The sequence below is a fragment of the Lipotes vexillifer genome, unplaced genomic scaffold, assembly GCF_000442215.2.
Source record: "Lipotes vexillifer unplaced genomic scaffold, Lipotes_vexillifer_v1.1 scaffold820, whole genome shotgun sequence".
NCBI lineage: Eukaryota > Metazoa > Chordata > Mammalia > Artiodactyla > Lipotidae > Lipotes > Lipotes vexillifer.
Window position 1 is genome coordinate 380,117 of NW_006790074.1, and position 24,686 is coordinate 404,802.

Consider the following 24,686-nt stretch of genomic DNA (forward strand, 5'->3'; position numbering starts at 1 on the left):
TAATTAACTATAAATGTGAAGGTTTACTTCTGGGCTCTCAGTTCTATTCCATTGATTGATATGTCTTTCGTCATGCTACTAGCACACTGTCTTAATCACTGTGGCTTTTTAGTAAGTTTTGAAATCAGGAAGTATGATTTCTGACTTCGTTCTTTTTCAGAGTTTTCTGTTTTTGGCTATTCTGAGTCTCTTGCATTTCCATATGAATTTTAGGATCAGTTCGTCAGTTTCTGCAAAGAAGCCAGCTGGGATTGTGACAGCAATTGTGTTGAATCTCTAGGTCAATTTGAGGAGTATCGCCATGCTAACAATATAAAGTTTTCTTCCACAAACATGGGATGTCTTTCTATTTATTTAGTTATTCTTTAATTTCTTTCAATCATAGTTTTTTTGAATGCAGAAATATTCTGAAGTAAAAAATTTACCAAGTTGTCATTTATTGTACTTATTGCAGTTGTTGCTGTATTTTTTATGTAATGTGAAATGCATTCGAACCATGTGAAACTTAATTTTGTATTGAAATGAAATGTAAATAGGTTGTAATAAAATCTCACTGTGCTAATAATTGTTGGGTTATATGTGAGATAGAAAATCAGTGTAAAAGTAAAAAATGCATTCTGAAATGCGATAGATGTTGAATTTCTTCTGCCAGATGTTTATTGTAGAGGAGTGTATGTAATTATTTTATTTAGAATATTTAAGCACTCATTATATAAGGGAGCTTACGTTTTAAAATTTTTTTAAAATAAATTTCTAAGTTTGTTTACTGGCTGCGTTGAGTCTTTGTTGCTGCGCGTGGGCTTTCTCTAGCTGTGGTGAGCAGCGGCTTCTCTTGTTGCAGAGCACGGGCTCTAGAGCACAGGCTCAGTAGTTATGGCTCACGGTCTCAGTTGCCCCGCAGCATGTGGGATCTTCCCGGACCAGGGCTCCAACCCGTGTCCCCTGCATTGGCAGGTGGAGTCTTAACCACTGTGCCACCAGGGAAGCCCCTATTTGTTCATTTATAAACAAGGGAACATAATTTTATGACTTAATTTTTTCATTTAATATGTAGGACCTCATTGCAATTTTTGATTAGTTTAATTCCTGAGCATTTTATTTAACAGCTTATTTTTTGCTGTTGTGAATGGGATATTGTATTTTTATAACCTGTTTTTGTGCATACATTCACTTTATGTATATGAAATTAATTTCTACATAAAATTTCCTAATTGGTCTACCTTACTCATTTTTAGATTATTGTAAAAGTTTTTCAGTTGACTTCATTTTGGCTTTTCTTTCAAGTTTATCTGTTTTGAAAGTCCATGTTCTTAAATTTTCTTTAACATATTTTTTTACAAAAGTTCCTCCTTATTTATTCTTCATGTGTTTTTAATATGTCTGTCTTCTAAGTTGAAGAAGGGTTGTTGTGGTTTCCAGGAACTTTGTTAGCTAATTATTCTGTCCCTTACCTTAGTTTTGGATCATTTCTTTTTCTACTTACTTTTCACTTCACTGATTTAATTTTCTGGTTAGCATTTTTTCGGTCAAAGTTTCAGTGGAAGTTCTTAATGCATAAATCCTATTTTTTTTTTTTTTTTTTGTCTGATGTGAAATAACTAAGGCATACATAGCACTAGGAATAAAAGTTGAGTTTTGGGCTTCCCTGGTGGTGCAGTGGTTGAGAGTCCGCCTGCCGATGCAGGGGACGAGGGTTCGTGCCCCGGTGCGGGAAGATCCCACATGCCGTGGAGCGGCTGGGCCTGTGAGCCGTAGCCGCTGAGCCTGCGCGTCCGAAGCCTGTGCTCCGCAATGGGAGAGGCCACAGCCGTGAGAGCCCGCGTACCGCAAAAAAAAAAAAAAAAAAAAAAAAAAAAGTTGAGTTTAAGGAGAGCACAAAGAAACATCTTGAATAACTTATGGGGAACATCTAGTTATTTTCATTATGTGTCAATTCCGCTTTAACTAGGATTTGTAAAGATACGGGTGTTTAATACTTATATAACAGGTCAGTACTAAAGCTTGAAACTTTTTTATGCTGTAATTTAAACTTCATATTGAATATTCTGTAAAGCAGAAATAAGCTGATTAATTTTTGGTCGGTGAAAGATAACAACCATGCTGGTAATTGAAAGGCCAATTTGTCTCATCATAGTTTAGAACATCAAACTATAGACGATCTGTTTTCTAGTTCTAACCAGCTATTGTGGTAAACACGAGCAAGTCAGTTACTTTCTCTGAGCCTTGTTTTCTTCATCTGTAAAAATGGGAATAATGATACACTAGATTTCGGATTTTTGTGAAGATCTGATGAGACTGTCTGTGGAAGTGTTTTGAATAGCAGTGGAGGTCCATTGATACAGGTGACTTTTTTCAGTGGCGTCTACTCAGCATGTTACTAGCTCCGTCTCTTAAAGCTTTTCACTAGTCACAGAAACCGGGTCTAATTTTTGTTCTTGTTTCAGATTACAAGTGGACACCTGAGTCAGCAGGACCTGGAGACCCGGATGAGAGAGCTTATCTACACAGACTCAGATCTTGTCATCACCCCAATTATTGACAATCCGAAGGTGCGGGAAGGCACCCTAACAACTGAGGGCTGAAATCTGAGTGATGTTTTCATTCCCAGTATACTTTGCCTTATTTTCCTTTTTAAAAAAAAATTATTTATTTTTTGGCCATGCTGCATGCGGGATCATAGTTCCCCGACCAGGGATTGAATCCACGCCACCCCCTTTCAGTGGAAGTGCACTTTTTTTTTTTTTTTTTTTTTTTTGCGGTACGCGGGCCTCTCACTGTTGTGGCCTCTCCCATTGCGGAGCACAGGCTCTGGACGTGCAGACTCAGCGGCCATGGCTCACGGGCCCAGCCGCTTCGCGGCATGTGGGATCCTCCTGGACCCTTCCCGGACTGGTGAACGAACCTGTGTCCCCTGCATCGGCAGGCGGACTCTCAACCACTGTGCCACCAGGGAAGCCCGAAAGCGCATTCTTAACCGCTGGACCACTAGGGAAGTCCCTTCTTCGCCTTATTTTCTCTCCTGTTCCTGTTGTCGTCTGCTTTGCTTTCTTTCTTGCCACGTGTCTACATTCCTAACCCTCACCCTTTCTGTAACCCTCTCTTCCTGCATCACTCTCTCTTTCACTGGAAGGGTAAGTTTTCTTCCCCCTTTGCAGCAGCTCTGCCTGTCAGTACGTGAGCTGGAGAGTGGCTGCTGACTTCTAGACCTCAGACCTTAGCCTCGGTCTCTTCATTTCTCCATACTTACTTAGGTGAATTACTCCAGACGTTTTCCTCGCTGATGTGTTGTGAAGGCAGATGTCAGAGAGCAGCGCTCACCAGACTGGGGTGGGTGGGCAGATCACAGGGAGACCACACCTCTCATAAGTTGTCAGGATTTTAGGGCAGATGATGGGGAGACACGGGGGTCTTGGGGAGTCATGGTTACAATGCACTTCTAACCCAGTGGGATTTTCATTGCTTCACATCTTTGGAATATAATACTGTATTAGTAGGGAATGATGAGTACTCTCCTTGGAAAAGGAAATTAATCCTCTGTTTTCTGTTGATTTCCAGCTCCAACACACATTTCACCGCCTATTATGCATTTTTATTTCCTTGCTTTTTTAAAAATGTCCTTTTATTAATTTATGACTGTTTCATCTCACTGGGGAAGTTTCTATAGTTTGGAACAAAAAGCTTCTTAGATCAATGTTTATTTACTAGATAGACAACATTTAATATAGATTACTCAGCTATTTGTCATAATGGAGCTATCTCTCTTTATGCATTCAGGTATCTGGCAGAGTAACTGTATATTATACCAAATTTAATGTGTAACGGTATTTTCCCAGTGGAACTTCTAGAACAATTTGTGCTATCTTTTGACCATATTCTGTATTTCTTTCTTTTTATAACCAGACTTAGTTGTTTCTGGGAAACATTAGAAGTTTTTTTTTTAACTTTTAATTTTGAACTAATTTTAGACTTAAAGGTTCAAAAATAGTAGACTTCCTGTATACCTTTTACCCAGCTTCTCTTAGTGTTAATATTGTACAGGAACATAGTACTGTTAGCAAAACCAGGGGATTGACATTGGTACAGTGCTGTTAACTGATGAGCTGATTTGAATTTCATCAGTTGTGCCACCAGTGCCCTTCTTCTTATGTTCCAGGATCCCATGTTACAGTTGGGTGTTTTTTTTGTTTGTTTGTTTGCGGTACCCGGGCCTCTCACTGTTGTGGCCTCTCCCGTTGCGGAGCGCAGGCTCCGGACGCGCAGGCTCAGTGGCCATGGCTCACGGGCCCAGCCGCTCCGCGGCATGTGGGATTTTCCTGGACCGGGGCACGAACCCTCGTCCCCTGCATCGGCAGGCGGACTCTCAACCACTGCGCCGCCAGAGAAGCCCTACAGTTGGTTTCTATGCCTCCTTAGTTTGCTCCAATCTGTCCTTGTCCTTCACAGTCATGTGGTAGTTTCATATTCTTTCCTTGTCTCTCATGACCTTGACACTTTGAAGAGTACAGGGCAGGTATTAATATTTTGTAGAATGTCCTTCAATTTGGGTTTGCCTAAGTGTTTCTCATGATTTGAATTAGGATATGCATTTTTGGTGAGAATACTACCAGCAGAAGTTTAAAAGATGCTCTATAGAGAGGTTTTGGAGAAGTTAGACGTAGAAATGATGGTTGAATTTTTTTAAAATTAATTATTTTGGCTGCATTGGGTCTTCGTTGCTGCATGCGGGCTTTCTGTAGTTGCGGCGAGCGGGGGCTACTCCTCATTGTGGAGTGTGGGTTTCTCATTGTGGTGGCTTCTCTTTGGTGTGGAGCATGGGCTCTAGGCACATGGGCTTCAGTAGTTGTGGCACTCGGGCTCAGTAGTTGTGGCTCATGGGCTTAGTTGCTCTGCAGCATGTGGGATCTTCCCAGACCAGGGCTTGAACCTGTGTCCCCTGCACTGGCAGGAGGATTCTTAACCACTGGGCCACCAGGGAAGTTCGATGGTTGAATTTTTTAATTAAAAGTGTCATGTTGAAGTACCCCAGCTATTCCAAACTCATGGATCCAGCTGCTATACGCTTTCCTCACTTTGCTCAAGGAAATCGTGTGCTTTCCTATTCATGAAATTGTATCTTTGCCAATTCAGTCATCAAGTCCTAACCACTCTTCAAGACCTCATGCCACTTTCCAGGTCTTTCGTAAACCCTGCCCTGACCACATCAACCTAAAGTCCTTTCTGATTCTCTATCTTTTTAGAAACATTTCTCTGAAGTATTTTGTCTGTAATTATGTCCCGCCTGTTTTGCATTCTAATTTACGTTTTTCTGTTGTTTCACAGATGTTTGTCTTATCTTTCTAACCTGTGTGTCAGCTCTCTGGCAGTAGGATCATGTCTTTGTATCCCCCTTAGCACTTAGCATAGTGCCTCACCCTAGCAGGTATCCAATAAATATTTGTTGAGTAAATTTCTAACCTAGAGGTAAATTAGCCTAAGAGTAAGCCAGGATAGGGTGACCCTTTTCCATGATGCTTTATTTTATTGAAGATATCAATTGAAATGATTTTATTTTATGCATTATTACCTATATTTGTTTATTTTAATCTGAAGGGGCTTTGTTGAATGCTTATTCTTTTTGGTGATAAATTTTACAGTGTTCTTTTCTGTCCTCATTGATTTATAATCTGATATAGGAGACATATCAGGAGATAGATACCCATCTTAAAAGGTTTTGTTTTGTTTTTTTAACCACAGATAATGAAACAACCACCAATTAAATATGATCCAAAAATATTGCATCTACCAGCACATTCAGGTAGGATCATAAAGGGCTTATCAAGCACATAGATTCATGGTGGACAAATACAAATATGAAATTTAATAGCAAATGGAATATTGTATTTATGAATAGCTAAATTTTTATTTTCTTGCCAACTGGCTATATTCTTGAGACACTGTATAAATTATAAACAACATGTAATCCATTTGAGCCAGCGTTTGACCTTACTCAGCTGGGTCTAGGCTGCTCAGTAGTCTTGTGCGTGGGAAAGTTCCTATGAAACTGCGCGAGTTTTCCTGTTGAATGGGTGGGCCCTTCTCCTGTCCTTTCCCTTGTAAAGCCAGTTGAATTTCCAACATTAGTGGTGCTCTTATGGGTACAGAAGGTTGGAAACCACAGTGAAGAATCGAGATTCTACTTGAGGGAGTAGGGCAGTTGAGATCAGGGTCAGATGGTTCACTTTTGTGGGGTTGATGTAGGACTGGAGATACTTAAAGGTTAATTGTTACTTTTCATTTCCCCTAACAAAGCCTTACTTAGGGTGAGTATAAGAATTTTTCTTATACCTTAAATTTTGTTTGATAAGTTATATTTTAAGCTGTTAAACTAGATCTGGAAAAATTCTTCATCATAGCTAGAGTAGAATCTACGATTTGAAATCAAATCAAAGTAAATTCAAAATAAACAACATATGTTCAAATTTAAATAAACTGTTCCAAGTAGAAGCACTATTTATGAAAACTTAGGGGAAAATTATCTCAAAATAATATTCTGTCGCTTTCCCCCTTTACTTTGAATTATTTTAGGAAATTATTGTTATAGCTTATTTTGTTTAAATATAGAGATTAGGTGAAATTATGTTAGTTTTAGCTGGCATTTCATTTCCCAGTTTTTGTCTTTTGTTTGTATAGGGGTTTGGAGGTGGGACTCCCAGATGATTTCAGCTTTGCATTAACCTAGTTATGTTTACTAGTAATTTCACTGGGACCTTATAACATCTGTAGAAATTTTGGCTTTTCCAGTACTTAAAGGCTAGGTTGCTTTATTTATGCAAAGGGTATCTTGTTTTTTCCATAGTACAGTTTTATTTAAGTTTGCATTTTGTTATGTTCTTGGTTGTAAGAACATTCTCCTAAATTTAGGCATCTACCTTCTTTTTTTTAAGCATAGGTTTCCATTGACATAGTTCAAAACGTCTCCATGGGGAGAAAAAGAGATGAACATAGAAGAGCAAATAAAAGTAGTGACGTCTTTGGAGTGACGTCTTTGGAGTATTTTTGGTTTTGACAATGTAAATTTATAATTTTCTGTGTGCCCTCACCTTAGGTATTGAAATTCTGTGTTCCGTTTTATTCTTCTTGTAATGTTCTCAGCAGTCCTTTTTCACATGGTCCCCACTTTTAATATTTTGTTTCCTCTGCAGTGGATAAATTAGTATTTCTAGAAGACCAAGATTGGAGTGACTTTCTGCAACAAGTGTGCTCACAGATCGACTCCCCCGAGAAGAGCACAGGGGCCTCCCGAGCCAAGCTGAATCTCCTTTGCTACTTGTGCGTGGTGGCCGGGCACAGGGAGGTGGCCACCAGGCTCCTCCACTCACCCCTGGTACGTAGTTAAGTCGTGAAGTAAAGACTCCTATCACGGGCTTGCAGCTCTCCTTTTGCACATAACTCTTTTACTTCTGTAGAGATTAAAACAAGCGCTAAAATACTAATACGATTTAATTACAGTGAAAAAAAGTGACCCATCAAGATGATAGGTTTGCCAGAATTGTCCTCTGTTTAATGCTTAGATCTAAAAGCAGTTGAATTGACAGTGATTTTGAACAACTCCTTTGGTAATACTCAGCTTGCATTTTACGTTAACTTGTAGTAGTTGTAAGGTATTTTTCATCTGTGAAATCATAAGACAGAGGTCTTTTCATCAGCTGCTGGAGTGAGCTGCCCACGTGGAATAGGGGCTCTATTTACTGGGTCTTCCTGGTAAATTCCAAGGTTTCAGATGTGACACTGCCCAGGGAACTGAGTCTCTAAGACTTTTCTTTTTCCTTCTCCTGGAGATATTTCTTGGACTGTCTTGATTCATTGATGAAACCATGGGAATCTGGCAGAGCTTTTGAAGTCATCCTCAGAAAGGAGTTAAAGTGGTCTGGGGCATTTTCCCTTGTGGGCCTTTGTTTGGGAACTGGCTTGAAAAAATTTAAGTTCATTTTCTTCCAGGATAGTATTACAGTTCCTTATTTGGTACTTGGTGTGTGTTTGTGGGGTGAGGGGCAGAGGCATATTTAGGGAATATAATTGAGTTGGAGAAACTGAAGGTTCTTATTCTTAGTTTTTATTTTTATCTTATATTTACAAAGATGCAAAAATACTGAATATAATTAATTTCCTTGGTGCAGGATTTGCATTTCATATGTATACAGGTTTGATTTGTTAACTTAGTGGTCACTTTCTGTGTCATTTCATGAATGAAATACATCTTAATTTTTTTTTCTAGTTCCAATTGCTAACCCAGCATTTGCGAATAGCTCCAAACTGGGATAGGTAAGTAATATTTATATGCTAATAAATTATTATTTTATTAAGTAGTTAAAACATACATATTTATCAAAAGCACATAGGCCTAAATACTTATCACGAAATAGTCTAAAGTAATGATGACCCTGAATCATAGCACTTTCTGTAGACATCCCAGTTGTTCATTTAAAAAGATTTCAAAATAGTCCTTATCCTAATATTATAAATATAATTCCAAGGTTATGTAAACTACATCTGGAAGCTTTATTAATGGTTACTCTTTTGAATATTCTTTATCAAATACTTTACAATTATCCCTGTGATTTAATTTAGTTACGCTTCTATGGCGTTTTCCCTTGCCACTTTATCTTTCCTTAAGATGGTTTACAAAATCTAGTGAGATTGTGTTCTGTAAACTGATAGAAGAATGTGTAGTTGCTTATATGGGGGCAGCATACTTGGTGAAAAGCTCATTAAAGTGTAAGAAGGCTCTGTGCTCTGGTTGCCAGTGAGACTTGGTCAGATGATTGATTACCTCTTTCCGAGTCTCAGCTTCTGGGGGACTGTTTGTGGGATGATGAAAGTGCTTTGGATTCAGACAGATGTGGGTGTAGATCACAGATCTGCCCCCAGGCAAATTATTATAACTGCTGAGTGTCAGTTTACTCATCTGTAAAATGGGGATAGTGTATCAACTTCATAGATTTTTGGTAACAATCAAAAATTTTTTAATTGAAGTATAGTTGATTTACAATGTTGTTAGTTTCAGGTGTACAGCAAAGTGATTCAGTTATATATATTCTTTACAATTAAATTTTGAATGAAGTAGGTGTATGAAATACCTTGCCTGGTTCTTAGTGGGTACTTAGTGTATTTTGGGGGTTTGGAAGTTGGTGTTATCAATCCTACTTATCTTGCATTATTGTTGAGAAGCTTGTAAAAACTTGAATGTGAAGGGGTTTTGTAAAATGTGCCAGTGGTAGGATAGTAATTATTCTTCCATGCTGCCAAAATATAGGGGAAACAATAGGCGTTCACAAAATGCTTTTTTGATAATTATTCCTACGCATCTTCTAATGTTACTCTCCCAAGATAAAATCTGGCGTTACAAAATAGGATTTTTAGATCATTTTTGGGCATGTTAAACTTTGAGAAGGATTGTGGTATGCTCACTGTAAAAGAAACCAACAAAAAAATCTTAGCACTTCAGCTAAAACAAATTATATCCTTGAGTAGGGTGCCCTCTGCTGATTTTTACAAAACATTCTTAATCCTTTCCAGGTACTACTATTTTTTTCTATTTTTTAGATTTAAGTTTAATTGTAAAACAGTTTTAATTTGAGGAAAATATGGATAGATAAGCCCTATGCTTGGAGCCTTCTTACTCTCTTTCTCCATTCAAATGCTACTTCCAGCGAGGCCTTCTCTGTCCTGGGTCATATCACCTTGATAGCATATGAAAAGGGTCTTTAACTTAGCTGGGGGACAATCACTGTTGAAGTATGTATGTTTATTCCTTGGCTTTGTTCAGCATATAGAAAAACAAAATAAAATAACATAATTTTGTATGTTTCTCCACTTTAGAACATGTATTCTTTTAATGTCACTAATTATTTGTCTAAGTTTTTTTATGGTATGCCTCTTTTTATATGCTATGAATATTTGATCATTTTATTTACGCTTCCCTATTTTTGGATAGTATTATAATATTTTAAATAATATATTGATGAACATTTTGTGCTTAAACCTTCATGCCTATTTTTGCTTTCTCCCCTAAGGGCAGATTTGTAGAATTAGAACGAATGGGTAGAGGGCAATAGATATTTTTGTGACTTCTGATAAATTGCTGAAATGCTCTGTAGAAACATGGTATCAACATGCATTCCCAGTCAATGTGTGTAAAAATGCCGTTTTGTTAGAACTTTTAACGGTGAATATTTATCAAATTTTATAGCCTTTGCCAGTCAACTTTATTGAGGTATAATTCACAGATATTGCATAATATTTTAATTTAAAAAATTTTATTAATTATAAAATATATGTAACAAAATTTACCATTTTAGCCATTTTAAGTGTATAATTCAGTGGCATTATGTATATTGCGATACGTATGTTGTGCAACCACGATCACTGTCAATTTCCAGAACTTTTTCATTATTCCGAACAGAAGCTCTTCCCCATTGACCAGTAACTCCCATCTCTCCTCATCCCAGTCCCTGAAAACCTTTGTTTTACTTTTTGTTTCTATGAATTTCCCTGTTGTAGGTACCTAATATGACTGGGATCATACATTTGTCCTTTTGTGTCTGGCTTATTTCACTTACCTGAGTGTTTTCAGAGTTCATCTGTGTTGTAGCATGTATCTGACTGTCATTCTTTTTAAAGGCTGAATAATATTCCATATATGTATATGCCACAGTTTATCTTTTGTTGATGGACACTTGGGTTGCTTCTACCTTTGGCTGTTGCGAGTAGTGCTGCTGTGAGCATTGGTGCAAAAATACCTGTTTGAGTCCCTGCTTTCAGTTCTTTTGTGTATATAACTAGGAGTGGAATTGTTGGATTATTTGATAATGTTATGTTCAACTTCTTGAGATACCATCATAACAGTTTTGCACAGTGGCTGCACCATTTTACATTTCCACCAGCAATGCATGAGGGTTCCAGTTTCGCCACATCCTCTTCAACCCTTATTTTTTTCAATTTATTTTAATAGTAGCTCTCCTAATGGGTATGAAGTTATATGTCATTGCGGTTTTGATTTGCATTTCACTAATTACTGATGTTGAGCACCATTATATACCTTCTTTGGAGATATGTCTGTTCAGGTCCTTTGCCCATTTTCTAATTGGGTTGTCTTGTGTTGTTTATGGGAGTTCTATATATATTCTAGGTATTAACGACATATTAGGTATATGACTGACAAATACTTTCTTCCATTCTGTGGGTTGCCTTTTTACCCTGATAGTGCCCTTTGCACAAAGTTTTAAGTTGTGATGAAATCTAGTTTTTCATTTTTTCTTTTGTTGCCTGTGCTTTTAGTGTTCTAAGAAATCACTGCAAAACCAATGTCATAAATCTTTTCATTAGTTTTTTTCTAAGGGTATAATAGTTTTAGCTCTTACATTTAGGTTTTTGATCCATTTTGAGGTAGTTTTTTTTAATACAGTGTTAGGTAAGAGTCCAGTTTCATTCTTTTGTTATGTTTATATCCAGTTTTCCCAGCACCGTTTCTTGAAAAGGCTGTCCTCTCCCCGTTAAACGGTATTGGCACTGTTGTTGATAATCATTTGACTGTATATGCTGAGGGTTTGTTTCTGGGCTCCCTGTTCTAGTCCCTTGGTTTATAAATCTGTCTTTATGTGAGTATCACAGTGTCTCGATTACCATAGCTTTGTAGTAAGTTTTGAAATCAGAATATGTGATTTCAACTTTGTTCTTTCTCAGGTTTATTTTAGGGTCCTTTGATATTTATATTCTAGGAAGGATTTTTCTAATTTTTAGTACAGTTTGATACTTTAGTAAAGTAAATGCTCATCGTCAATTTTTAAAATACAGTTTCTCCATTTGTGAATTACTTCACTTCTTGGTTGATGGGATTTCATTATTTGGTAGTTTTTTGTTTTTGAAGTAGAATATCTCTCAGAGGCTCTGCTTCTGGAGTTCCTCCTTCCTTGAAGCTTTCTGTCTGTGGTTTTGGGGCTCAGGCATAGCAGGATGAATGAGACCTTCTTGCACCTTCAGGCCACACTCACCTCTGTGCCATGCTGCTTTGTTGCTCACTCTCTCATGTGCTGGGTGCAGCTCTGGAAGACTCAGGGGCCAACCTGACTTTTTCTTTCTCTTATATGTGACCAGTTTGATTTTGTTTTCCAGTGAGAGAAGAATTTTTCTTTATATTCCAGGCTTGCAAACTTTTACTAGAATGTATCTAGGTATCCCTTTTTACTAATCTGCTTTGCCAGTCGGTCTGTTAAATGCTGCAGCCTTTCTTTTGCTTTCCTATTTCCTTATGATTTCCTCATCTCTGTTTCATCCTTTTTCTGCTCCTGAAACTCCTGTAGGATGGGTGTGGGATTTTGTGCGTCTCTCTCTTTTTTTTTTTTTGCTTGCTTATTTATTTATTTATTTTTATTTTTATTTTTGCCTGCGTTGGGTCTTTGTTGCTGTGCGCGGGCTTTCTCTAGTTGCGGTGCGCGGGGGCTACTCTTCGTTGTGGTGCATGGGCTTCTCATTGCAGTGGCTTCTCTTGTTGCGGAGCATGGGCTCTAGGCGCGTGGGCTTCAGTAGTTGTGGCCCATGGGCTCAGTAGTTGTGGCACATGAGCTCTAAAGTGCAGGCTCAGTAGTTGTGGCACACGGGCTTAGTTGCTTCGTGGCATGTGGGATCTTCCCGGACCAGGGCTTGAACCCGTGTCCCCTGCATTGGCAGGTGGATTCTTAACCATTGCGCCACCAGGGGAGCCCAAATTTAGTGTCTGTTGACTTAATTTTCTTTTGCTTTCTCACTCTTTTATTGAGATACAATTCACATATCAAAAAATTCACCTTTTCTTGGTTTTTGTTGAGTTTATTTTTTAGAGCAGTTTTAGGTTCACTGCAAATTAAGGGGAAGGAACAGAGTTTTCCCACATATCTCTGCCCCCACATATGCATCGCTTCTCCAATTATCAATATCCCCTGCCAGAGTGGTACATTCCTAAACTGACACATCAAAATCATCCAAAGTCTATACTTTACATTACAATTCCGTCTTAGTGTTGTACATTCTGTGGGTTTGGACAAATGTATGATGATGTGTATCCATCACTGTGGTATCATACAGAGTATTTCCACTGCCCCCAAAATCTACTGTGTTCTGCCTATTCATCCCTCTGACAACCACTGAACTTTTTATTACCTTCATAGTTTCTCCTTTTCCAGAATGTCATGTAGTTGGAAACATAAAGTATGTAGTTTTCTCAGATTGGCTTCTTTTACTTTGTAACATTCATTTAAGGTTTCTCCATGTCTTTTCCTGGCTTGATAGATCATTCTTTTTAGTGCCAAGTATCCCATTGTCTGCAGGTACCACGGTTTATTTGACCATTCACATACTGAAGCACATCTTGATTGCTTCCAAGTTTTGACAATTATGAGTAAAGCTGCTGTTAACATCCATGTGGACATATGTATTCATCTCCTTTGGGTAAATACTGAAGAGCCTGATTGTTGGATTGTGTGGTAAGAGTATATTTAGTTTTGTAAGAAATCACCAAACTGTCTTATAAAGTGACTGTACCATTTTGTATTCTCATCAACAATGAATGAGAGTTCTGTTGCTTCACATCCTTGCCAGCATTTGGTATTTTCAGTGTACTGGGTTTTGGCTATTTTGATAGGAGTGTAGTAGTTTCTTGTTGTTTTAACTTGCATTTCCCTGATGAGCATTTTCTCATATGCTTATTTGCCATCTGTATATCCTCTTTGGTGAGGTGTCTGTTCAAGTCTTTGGCCCATTTTTTCATCATGTTGTTTTCTTATTGTTGAGTTTAAAGAGGTCTTTGTATATTTTGGAAAACAGTTTTTTATCAGATGGGTCTTTTGCAAATATTCTTTTCCAGTCTGTGGCATATCTTCTCATTCTCAACATTTCTTTTGCACAACAGAAGTTATTAATTTTAATGAAGTCCAGCTTATCAATTATTTCTTTCATGGATCATGCCTTTGATATTGTGTATAAAAAGTCATTGCTGCACCCAAGGTCATCTAGGTTTTCTATGTTATCTTCTAGGAGTTTTATAGTTTTGCATTTTACACTTAGGTCTGTGATCTGTTTTGAGTTGAAGTTTTGTGAGCAGGTGTAAGATCTGTGTCTAAATTCATTTTTTTTCTTGTAGATGTCCAGTTAGTCCAGCACCATTCATTGAAAAGACTATCTTTGCTCCATTGTATTGCCTTTGCTCCTTTGTCAAAGATCATTTGATTATGTGAGTCTATTTCTGGGCTCTCTATTCTGTTCCACTGATCTATTTGTTCTTTTGCCAATACCACACTGTCTTGATAACTGTCGCTTTGTAGTAAGTCTTGAAGTCAGGTAGCATCAGTCCTCCAACCTTGGTGCTCTTCTCCAGTATTGTTGGCTATTCTGGATCTTTTGCCTCTCCATATAAACCTTGGAATCAGTTTGTCAGTATCCACAAAGTAACTTGCTGGGATTTTGGTTGGAATCACGTCGAATCTACAGATCAATTTGGGAAGAATTGACATCAGGACAATATTGAGCCTTATTCATGAACATGGAATACCTCTCCACTTCTTTACTTCTTTGATTTTGTTCAATAGAGCTTTGTAGTTTTCCTCATATAGATATTATACATATTTTGTTAGATTTGTTCCTATGTATTTCACTGATTGGGTGCTAATGTAAATGGTATTGTGTTTTTAATTTCAAATTCTACAAGTTTATTGCTGGTAAGACTTTTATATATTAACGTTGTATCCTGCACCTTGTTGTAATCACTTAATAGTTCCAGGAGGTTTTTTTGTTGTTGTTAATTCTTCAGGATTTTCTGTATAGACAGTCATTTCATTTGCAAACAGTTTTATTTCTTCCTTCCCAATCTGTATGCCTTTTGTTTCCTTTTCTTGTCTTATTGCATTACCTGGAGCTTTCAGTGTGATATTCAAAAGGAATAGTGGTGAGAGGTGATGTCCTTGTTTTGTACCTGATCTTTTTTTCCCTTAAATATTATTTATTTATTTTGGTGGCGCCAGGTCTTAGTTGTGGCATGTGGGCTTCTTAGTTGCAGCACGTGGGCTTCTTAGTTGTGGCACGAGAACTCTTAGTTGTGGGACGCATGTGGGATCTAGTTCCCTGACCAGGGATTGCACCCGGGCCCCCTGCATTGGGAGCATGGAGTCTTACCTGCTGGACCACAAGGGAAGTCCCTGTACCTGATGTTAGTGGGAAAATTTTGAGTTTATCACCATTAAATATGAGGTTAGCTGTATTTTTTTGTAGATAGTCTTTATCAAGTTAAAGAAGTTCCCTCTATTCCTAGTTTACTGAGTTTTTGTCATGAATGGGTGTTGGAATTTGTCAAATGCTTTTTTTGCATATATTGATATGATCATGTGATTTTTCTTTTTTAGTTTCCTGATATGATGGAAATTCACTTTTTAAAACTGTACAGTTTAGTGGGTTTTAGTGTAATCACAAAGTTGTGCATGTATCACCACTATCGAATTCCAGAACTTTTCATCACCCAGTGAGATCTCGTACCTGTTACCCTCTTCCCCTCAGTCCCTGGAAACCAGTAACCTACTTTCTGTCTATAGATTTGCCTATTCTGAATATTTCATATAAATATACAAAATGTGATCTTTTGTGAGTGGCATCTTTTCACTTAGCATAATGTTTTCAGGGTTCATCCATGTTGTAGCGTGTATTAGTACTTCATTTTTTTTGGCCGTGCCACATGGCTTGTGGGATATTAGTTCCCTGACCAGGGATCGAACTTGGGCCCCTCAGTGAAAGGATGGAATCCTAACCACTGGACCACCGGGAAATTCCCACTTCATTCTTTTTTATGACTGAATAATATTCCATTGTATGGATAAACCATATTTCATGTATCCATTCTTAATGGACACTTGGGTTGCTTCCACATTTGGCTGTTATGAATAACACTGCTCTGATCATGTGTATAAATGTTTTATGTGAACATATGTTTTAATTTCTCTTGGGTACATACCTAGTGGTGGAATCGTTGGGTCATATGGTAATTCTGTGTTCAGCCTTTTGAAGAACTGCTAAACTCTCTTTTACTGCTCTTCCCTGACTTTATCTTTGAGCTTTCAAGCTTGATACTTATCCTTGTTCATTTTACTGAGAACCACTATTTTATTTCACAATCATATTTTCAAGTTTTTGTTCGTTTGTTCTCTGATTGGTCCTTTTTCCTAGCTGCCTATATTTGATTTAAAATGTACTTTCGAATTTGAGGATAAATTATAGGATTATAAAAATTCTGTTTTGGAATAGAATTTAGGGTTAAATATTATGACTGATATTTAAGGTTAAACATTAGGATTATAAAAATTTTATTCGTTTTAACCGGTGGGTCACTTCATTTTCATCATGGTTCTGCTTTTTAATCCTGTTGGTTCCTCAAATGCTTGGTGATCTTTGGTATTTAGTTTATATTATGAATAAATGGTTAAATTGATCAACATAGAAACTGGCAGTACACATTTCCCCTTTGGTTCTCTTAGTCTTTTTCTCCAACAACGTCTTCTTTAAAGGGCTGGCCTGTGAGTGGATGATGCCTGTTGACTAGTTGACTTGTATGTTGGGAGCCCACCTAGCTGAAGAGCAGGTAGGCAGGCTGGAGGCCTCTTCATTTTCCAGGTTGGGTTTTTCTTTGGGGTGGGGCTGGCTTTCCTCCATTAACCTCTTTCATTGCTCTAGTATCTGGTGTGGAGGACCACTCTGTTCTCATCCATACTTGTATCCCACCCCAGAGTAGATTGCTCACTGCAGGGATAATTTTACATTTTTACCCTGGAGGCCAGGATTGAGGGTTTATTCTGTGTATCAGGGAGGGAGATGGGAAGGAGGCAGGATCTAATTAGCTCACCTGTTCATTGTGACGTTCTCTAATCTGATGATTGTCTATGACTAATCCTTGCTTTCTGTTTTACTTTATTCCAAGCCTCTTAGCCTTGTTGGGAAGACCTGTCTTTACCTGTGGTTCTTAGACAGGAATTCCTTCTCTCCATTTTCTGTCTAATTCCACCTAAGTGTGTCATCTAGGATTTCCTCACATATTCTGGTCTACTTTCAGCCCTCCTTTCTGCCTCCAGTTATTTAATTATAATTTTTTTTCTTTTAGCAGACTTTTGAGGGAACAGAAAATTGGGTGTCAGTGTCCTAGCTGCTGTCGTAAAGTTTTTTTTTAATTTTATTTTTTTAAAATACAGCAGATTCCTGTTAGTTATCTATTTTATACATATTAGTGTATATATGTCAATCCCAGTCTCCCAGTTCGTCCCCCCACCCCCGCTTTCCCCCCTTGGTGTCCATACATTTGTTCTCTACATCTGTGTCTCTATTTCTGCCTTGCAAACCGGTTCATCTGTACCATTTTTCTAAATTCTACATATGTGCGTTAATATATGATATTTGTTTTTCTTTCTGACTTCACTCTGTATGACAGTCTCTTGATTTCTGTTATTTACATGATTGTGATTAATGGGCATTTTTATTTTTCATTTGCTGTCTAAGCTATACAGAAGTGCTTCTGAATTTACAAATGTTTAGGCTCTTTGGTTTATGTTTGTTATTTCACTTTATTATATCATCATATGTCCTGTATAATTTCAGCCTTTGAGAATTCTATGAATTTCTCTTTGTGCGCTAATAAAAAATCATTGAAAAAAATGTCATGAATGTAGTAGATAATGTAATCATAGCTAGCCCATTCAGCACATATTAAATGTTAGACACCATGGTAATTTCTGCACATGGATTATTTCCTTTGACTCTTTGAGTAACTTGGTGAGGTACATATTGTTGTTAGTCCTAGTTAACATGAAGTCATCAGGCACGTGAAGGAGGAGTGAGTAACCCAGGGTTCCTCCACCCCCCCACCCTCCAGGAGGAAGGTAACTAATTTCAAGCCGCCCAGGTTCCTTTCCTTTGGAATCTTTGTTTTGTTGTTTTCCCTTTTCCCTAATTAGGTTTCAGAGACCAGAATAATCTAGGCAGCTTCCTGTGCTCAGCCTGGTTGGATGTGTGCTGTGGTGTTTATTTACAAATATATTCCCAAAGAGGGATAGTGGTGGAAGGGCCGGGAGGGAGGCACCCACCCTGGGGCTGGGTGTGGGGATGGAGGGTAGCTACTATTCATGGGTACTGAGTTTCTGTTGTGGATGATGAAGATTTGGGTAGAGATAGTGGTGAGAGTTACACAACAGCGTGAACATATTTAAGGTTCCTGAACTGTGTACTTAGGAATGGTTAAAATGATACCTACTATATTGTGGATATCTTACCATAATAATAATTGGCCCCTGGATGTCTTGTGAATGGGTGAGAAATTAAGAAGTCTTCAGTGATAATTATTACACCAGCAGTGACAGAGGCATGCTGTTGGAAGGTTATTGACTGATTGGCCCGTTGGGGAATGGAAGCCTCCAGCTGTCTGGACAGTCGGGTGTGGCTGTGAAGCATAGCATGCCTGAAACACCTTCACGCTCTGGGGACACGCACTTAACCTGGAGGTCAGTGAAGCCAGTTCTCTTCTTTCAAGGAGCAAACTGCTATCTCTGTCCACTGGGAAGGACCTCAGCTCCTGGGCCCTTCCCTTGAGTCGTGTTCCTGCCTGCAGAGTGAAGTGGGAGACTGAGGAAGCCCTGCTTCATTACGGTGTGCAGGGCAGTGGGAAAGGGCTTGGCAGACGATAGCCCTCCTTCCAGGCCCAGCACCATGATGGCATGACCTTGAAGTGTCACTTTGTGCCCCTGAACCACACTCAGCCTCTTCATCTTTTGAATGTGACAAGAATCCTTGAACAGACTGAGTCCACACTTACGTGTGTGCCTGGCACATAGTAGGTGTTGGAAAAGGGCTGCTCCTCCCCCACTGTCGCTCAAAAGAGAAGCCTTGTGCCTGATGGAACCACAGCTCATTCTAGGGGACCAAGAGTGAGCCCTGTGGAAGCGTGGCTGGCAGGAGTTACAGGCAGCATTCAGAAGCCTTGTTCTCACCATTCAGTGATCCGTGTGATTCTGAGTCCATGGTGGGGTGACATGGGAGGAGCAGGAGACATGAGATCAGGAGCAGGACCACTGCTCTTGGGCTTGGGCCTCCAGTAGCGAAGGGCTGGCACAACTGCTTGGAGGGAGAGAGGCCTTGGGTAAGGCTTCAGCAGTGTGGAGGCCCCTGAAAGCTCAGCCCTGAAATCACAGTGAGACAGGGAAGGTTGACCAGCAGGCCAGCTGACTCCCCTCCTGCGGCCCCTTCTCCCTATGGAGGAGGTGCTACAGGCCCAGAAGGAGGGCCGGATCTCTCCTGCCCTGTTCAGGATGTGCTAGAGTGGGGGAGTCACAGTGCCAGAAAGACCTTCCGCCTACCCCCACCCCAAAACAAGCCAGCTCTTCCTCAGCCAAAACCACTCCCCTCGCTTAAAGGACAGGGGGCAGGGACCATGTTGGAAGTCCACCCAGAGGCCTTCGCAGACAGTGTCACCTGCTGCCTTTCTGCACAGCAATGTCCACGGTGAGTCTTCAGGAGAGTCCCAGGAGAGGCTACCCCTGCAAGGTGTTTCTCAAGCTCATTTGGCCTAGGAGTCTTTTTACCTACAGAGTCTCAAGTTCTAAAGACCTATTTTGGGAAAAGTGGCCTTTATAGTTCTTAACTATAACTTAATCTGGCGGAAATTTTCCTAAATTCTTCCTGTAGATGTGAGCAGCCTTGACAACTAGAGTTCTTGCAGCCTTGGTTTTGACATCTGTAAAATGGGTATTGTATACATATGGTATCCACAGAGACGACAGTTGCAGGAATAAAGGAAAATATTTCACAGAATGCACAAGCCAGGGTTGCCTGCAACTGCCTGGGAAATAACTAAGCACCGCATTTGTTACGCATTGCATATTGCTCTTATTTATTTACACATTCAACAAATATTTACTACCTGACGGAGCAAGAAGAGTGTAGTTGCCCCTTTTTTGGCCATTGCTATTTGGTCTGGGATGCAGACGCTGAGGTGGAGGATGGAGCTGAACTTGCATGGTGTCCCACAGCTATAAATTCCAGTGCCAGGATCAGAATCCTGGTTCATCTGAGCCCAAATGTAGATGTTCTCCACCACACCAGCCAGCCTGGGCTCCTGCAGCCGGCCATGCAGCTGCTGTGAGGATTACAGCAAGGGAGAAGTCAAAGGCCCTTCTCCAAGGAGGCCACAGCTTCACAGAGACATAGAAGTCACCGTGGGAGCCTGGGAAGGACCAAGCCAGGTGGACAGACAGGTTTGGACAGCCCAGAAGTGGAGGGGAGGGCTCCTTCGGAGAGAAAAATGTGAGTAAATGAGGTTGATCAAAGAGGAGGATTACTTAAGGAGGTAGAGGGAGACAGGGCTTGGAGGCTCTGGGCATACCCACATGATCTAGGAGCAAGGGATGGGACCTGATGCTGTGGGTGCTTTGGGGAGCTTTGGGGATTTCTGATTCGGGTCGTCAGATGTTGCAAGGGTGCAGAAAGACTTATCTGAAAACTCTGTGGAGAGTCATCCTGTGTAGCTGGTAGGAATATAAAATGGCACAACCACTTTGGAAAACAGCCTGGTAGTTCCTCAAATGCTTACACAAAGACTTACCATATGACCCAGAAATTCCATTCCTAAGTATATACCCAAGAGAAATAAAAACGTATATCCACAAAAACGTGTACACAGATTTTCAGAGAGGTATTATTCATAATAGCCAAAAGATGGAAACAACCCAAATCTCCATCAACTGATCAATGAATAAACAGAATGTGGTCTATCTCTACCATAGAATATTATTCAGCCACACAAAGGTATGGAGTACTGACACATGCTGCAACATGGATGAACTTTGAAAAAATTACACTGGTAAAAGAAACTAGTCACAAAAGACCGCATATTTGATTCCATTCATGTGAAAATGATCAGAGTAGGGAAATCGATCAAGATAGAAAGTAGATTAGTGGTTGCCAAGGGCTAGGAGAATAGGAGGATGGGAGAGAGTGATAGCTAACTGGTTTCTTTTAGAGGTGGTGAAAGTGCTGGGGTGATGGTTGTACATACCTGTGAATATATCAAAAGCCATTAAATTGGAAACCTTAAATGGATGAATTGTAAGCTATGTGAATTATATCTCAGTAAGGCTGTTTAAAAAAATTTAGGAGCCACCAAATAGTTTACGTGTTAGCTTAGTTAAACCTGACCTCTGCATGGGGAGGTTTATTATTTTGTTTACCATTTTACAGACGAGAAAAAAGAAGACTCAGAGAGGTCAAGCGACTTGTCCAAAGTCAGAGCTAGTGAATGGTCACTCTAGGAGTCCAGCCCATTCTCCAAAGTCCAAACTCTTCCCAAGACAGTCATTTCAGTCCCTTGGGGCTGCTTCCCCATTGGCAGAAGGCCAAGGCCAGCAGCACCTCACCACATCCCCCCAGATAAGCTCAGTCCCTCAATCTGCCAGGAGGCTCCCCTGTGTTGCTCTTCACCAACCCCCAGGAGACGGGCCGGGGTGGGCTTTGCTTCTAGCCCAATTCTTTAACTTCAAAGGCAATTTCTGCTCCATGTATTTATGGCAAAATACAGAGCAAGACTTCTTTCACCGGGGCCTACATTGGAAGCTGTTTTTCCAGCCTGCGGATATTTGCTGGTCAGATCTCTCTGACGGCACATTAAGATCTCTTGGCTGCTGGTGCACTGCCCTGGCACCCCCACCACCACCACCCGCAAGTCATTAAGTGCCCCAGCCATGTTCAAGTGGGGACACTTCCATGAGCTTCTAAGATGCCATGCCTGGTGTGTTCCAGCTCTGACTGTCCATTGGGTCCAGTGGACCTAAGATCAGGTCCCAGCCAAGGTGCCCTCCCCAGGGTGGGCACTCATCACCAGTGAGATACAGACTCTGGGGCAGCTGGTGGAAATCCAGCTCAGCCATTTACAAGGGGTGTGACTGTGAGCCAAGCACCTCACCCCACTAAGCTCATTCCTTTAACAGGAAAGTGAGGACAACAGTAGTAACTTCAGGATTTACAAGATCACTTCAGGATTTTACGGGATCATTTTGTAAAGGGCTTAGAGCTTAGGCTGGCCCATAGTAAGAACTCAAGAAATGATAGCTATGATCATTTTCTCCTCTTCCTCATCCCCCACCTTTTCCTTCCTTCCTTCCTTCCTTTTCATTATTAAGCAAAGAATTCTGCAAATAAAAATAGCCACACATTTTTAATACATGCCCAGCCATTCACATAAAGGTCCCTACTTCTCAGAGGACTCTCCAGTATAGAGAGAGAGGAAACAGGCTCAGAAAGGGGCAGTCTATTGCCCAAGGTGTAGTCTGAAGTCAGGGAGCCTGATTCCTCCAGCTCCATTTTTCGTTCTCAACATTGCTTTGGCTATTCGGGGTCTTTTGTGTTTCCATACAAATTGTGAAATTTTTTATTCTAGTTCTGTGAAAAATGCCAGTGGTAGTTTGATAGGGATTGCATTGAATCTGTAGATTGCTTTGGGTAGTAGAGTCATTTTCACAATGTTGATTCTTCCAATCCAAGAACAAGGTATATCTCTCCATCTCTTTCTATCATCTTTAATTTCTTTCACAGTGTCTTATAATTTTCTGCATACAGGTCTTTTGTCTCCTTAGGTAGGTTTATTCCTAGATATTTTATTCTTTTTGTTGCAGTGATAAATGGGAGTGTTTTCTTAATTTCACTTTCAGATTTTTCATCATTAGTGTATAGGAATGCCAGAGATTTCTGTGCATTAATTTTGTATCCTGCTACTTTACCATATTCGTTGATTAGCTCTCTTAGTTCTCTGGTAGCATCTTTAGGATTCTCTATGTATAGTATCATGTCATCTGCAAACAGTGACAGCTTTACTTCTTCTTTTCCGATTTGGATTCCTTTTATTTCCTTTTCTTCTCTGATTGCTGTGGCTAAAACTTCCAAAACTATGTTGAATAAGAGTGGTGAGAGTGGGCAACCTTGTCTTGTTCCTGACCTTATGGCTTTCCTCCATTAACCTCTTTCATTGCTCTAGTATCTGGTGTGGAGGACCACTCTGTTCTCATCCATACTTGTATCCCACCCCAGAGTAGATTGCTCACTGCAGGGATAATTTTACATTTTTACCCTGGAGGCCAGGATTGAGGGTTTATTCTGTGTATCAGGGAGGGAGATGGGAAGGAGGCAGGATCTAATTAGCTCACCTGTTCATTGTGACGTTCTCTAATCTGATGATTGTCTATGACTAATCCTTGCTTTCTGTTTTACTTTATTCCAAGCCTCTTAGCCTTGTTGGGAAGACCTGTCTTTACCTGTGGTTCTTAGACAGGAATTCCTTCTCTCCATTTTCTGTCTAATTCCACCTAAGTGTGTCATCTAGGATTTCCTCACATATTCTGGTCTACTTTCAGCCCTCCTTTCTGCCTCCAGTTATTTAATTATAATTTTTTTTCTTTTAGCAGACTTTTGAGGGAACAGAAAATTGGGTGTCAGTGTCCTAGCTGCTGTCGTAAAGTTTTTTTTTAATTTTATTTTTTTAAAATACAGCAGATTCCTGTTAGTTATCTATTTTATACATATTAGTGTATATATGTCAATCCCAGTCTCCCAGTTCGTCCCCCCACCCCCGCTTTCCCCCCTTGGTGTCCATACATTTGTTCTCTACATCTGTGTCTCTATTTCTGCCTTGCAAACCGGTTCATCTGTACCATTTTTCTAAATTCTACATATGTGCGTTAATATATGATATTTGTTTTTCTTTCTGACTTCACTCTGTATGACAGTCTCTTGATTTCTGTTATTTACATGATTGTGATTAATGGGCATTTTTATTTTTCATTTGCTGTCTAAGCTATACAGAAGTGCTTCTGAATTTACAAATGTTTAGGCTCTTTGGTTTATGTTTGTTATTTCACTTTATTATATCATCATATGTCCTGTATAATTTCAGCCTTTGAGAATTCTATGAATTTCTCTTTGTGCGCTAATAAAAAATCATTGAAAAAAATGTCATGAATGTAGTAGATAATGTAATCATAGCTAGCCCATTCAGCACATATTAAATGTTAGACACCATGGTAATTTCTGCACATGGATTATTTCCTTTGACTCTTTGAGTAACTTGGTGAGGTACATATTGTTGTTAGTCCTAGTTAACATGAAGTCATCAGGCACGTGAAGGAGGAGTGAGTAACCCAGGGTTCCTCCACCCCCCCACCCTCCAGGAGGAAGGTAACTAATTTCAAGCCGCCCAGGTTCCTTTCCTTTGGAATCTTTGTTTTGTCGCCATCCTATACAGCCTCCCACTGAGTAAGTGTGGTCAGAGTTTAGATCGTAGAGCTTGATATATACATCTGTTACTATGATGCTTGTATGTTTGTAATCACTGTGGCTTTCTTGCTGTGCTTGGGAGAGAGGTAGATTGGAGTTTCCCACTACTATTGGGTTTACTTTTTATTCTTTATTAATATGGTTTGTAACGACTCACACCTTACATCCTTCGTAGGTCATACTGTTTTTAGTTCTCAAACAATCTTTTCCTCATTTAATGATTTTAGCCTTAAATTCTGCTTTGATATTTACGTTGAAAATCCTGCTCCAATTTTGTTTACCTTTGTTCAGTCATATTTTTACCCACCTGTTTTCTACTAATGTGTTTAGTT

At 39.6% G+C, this 24,686-nt stretch overlaps 1 protein-coding gene across 1 annotated transcript in view; it reads left to right on the forward strand.

The window, feature by feature from the left end:
- ULK4 (unc-51 like kinase 4) overlaps nt 1-24,686 on the forward strand; it is a 114,603-nt gene that overhangs the window by 22,418 nt on the left and 67,499 nt on the right. The window contains 4 exon segments of the mRNA XM_007472126.1: nt 2,445-2,549; nt 5,734-5,794; nt 7,182-7,363; nt 8,255-8,301. Of these exon segments, the coding sequence (XP_007472188.1) occupies nt 2,445-2,549; nt 5,734-5,794; nt 7,182-7,363; nt 8,255-8,301 (395 nt within the window).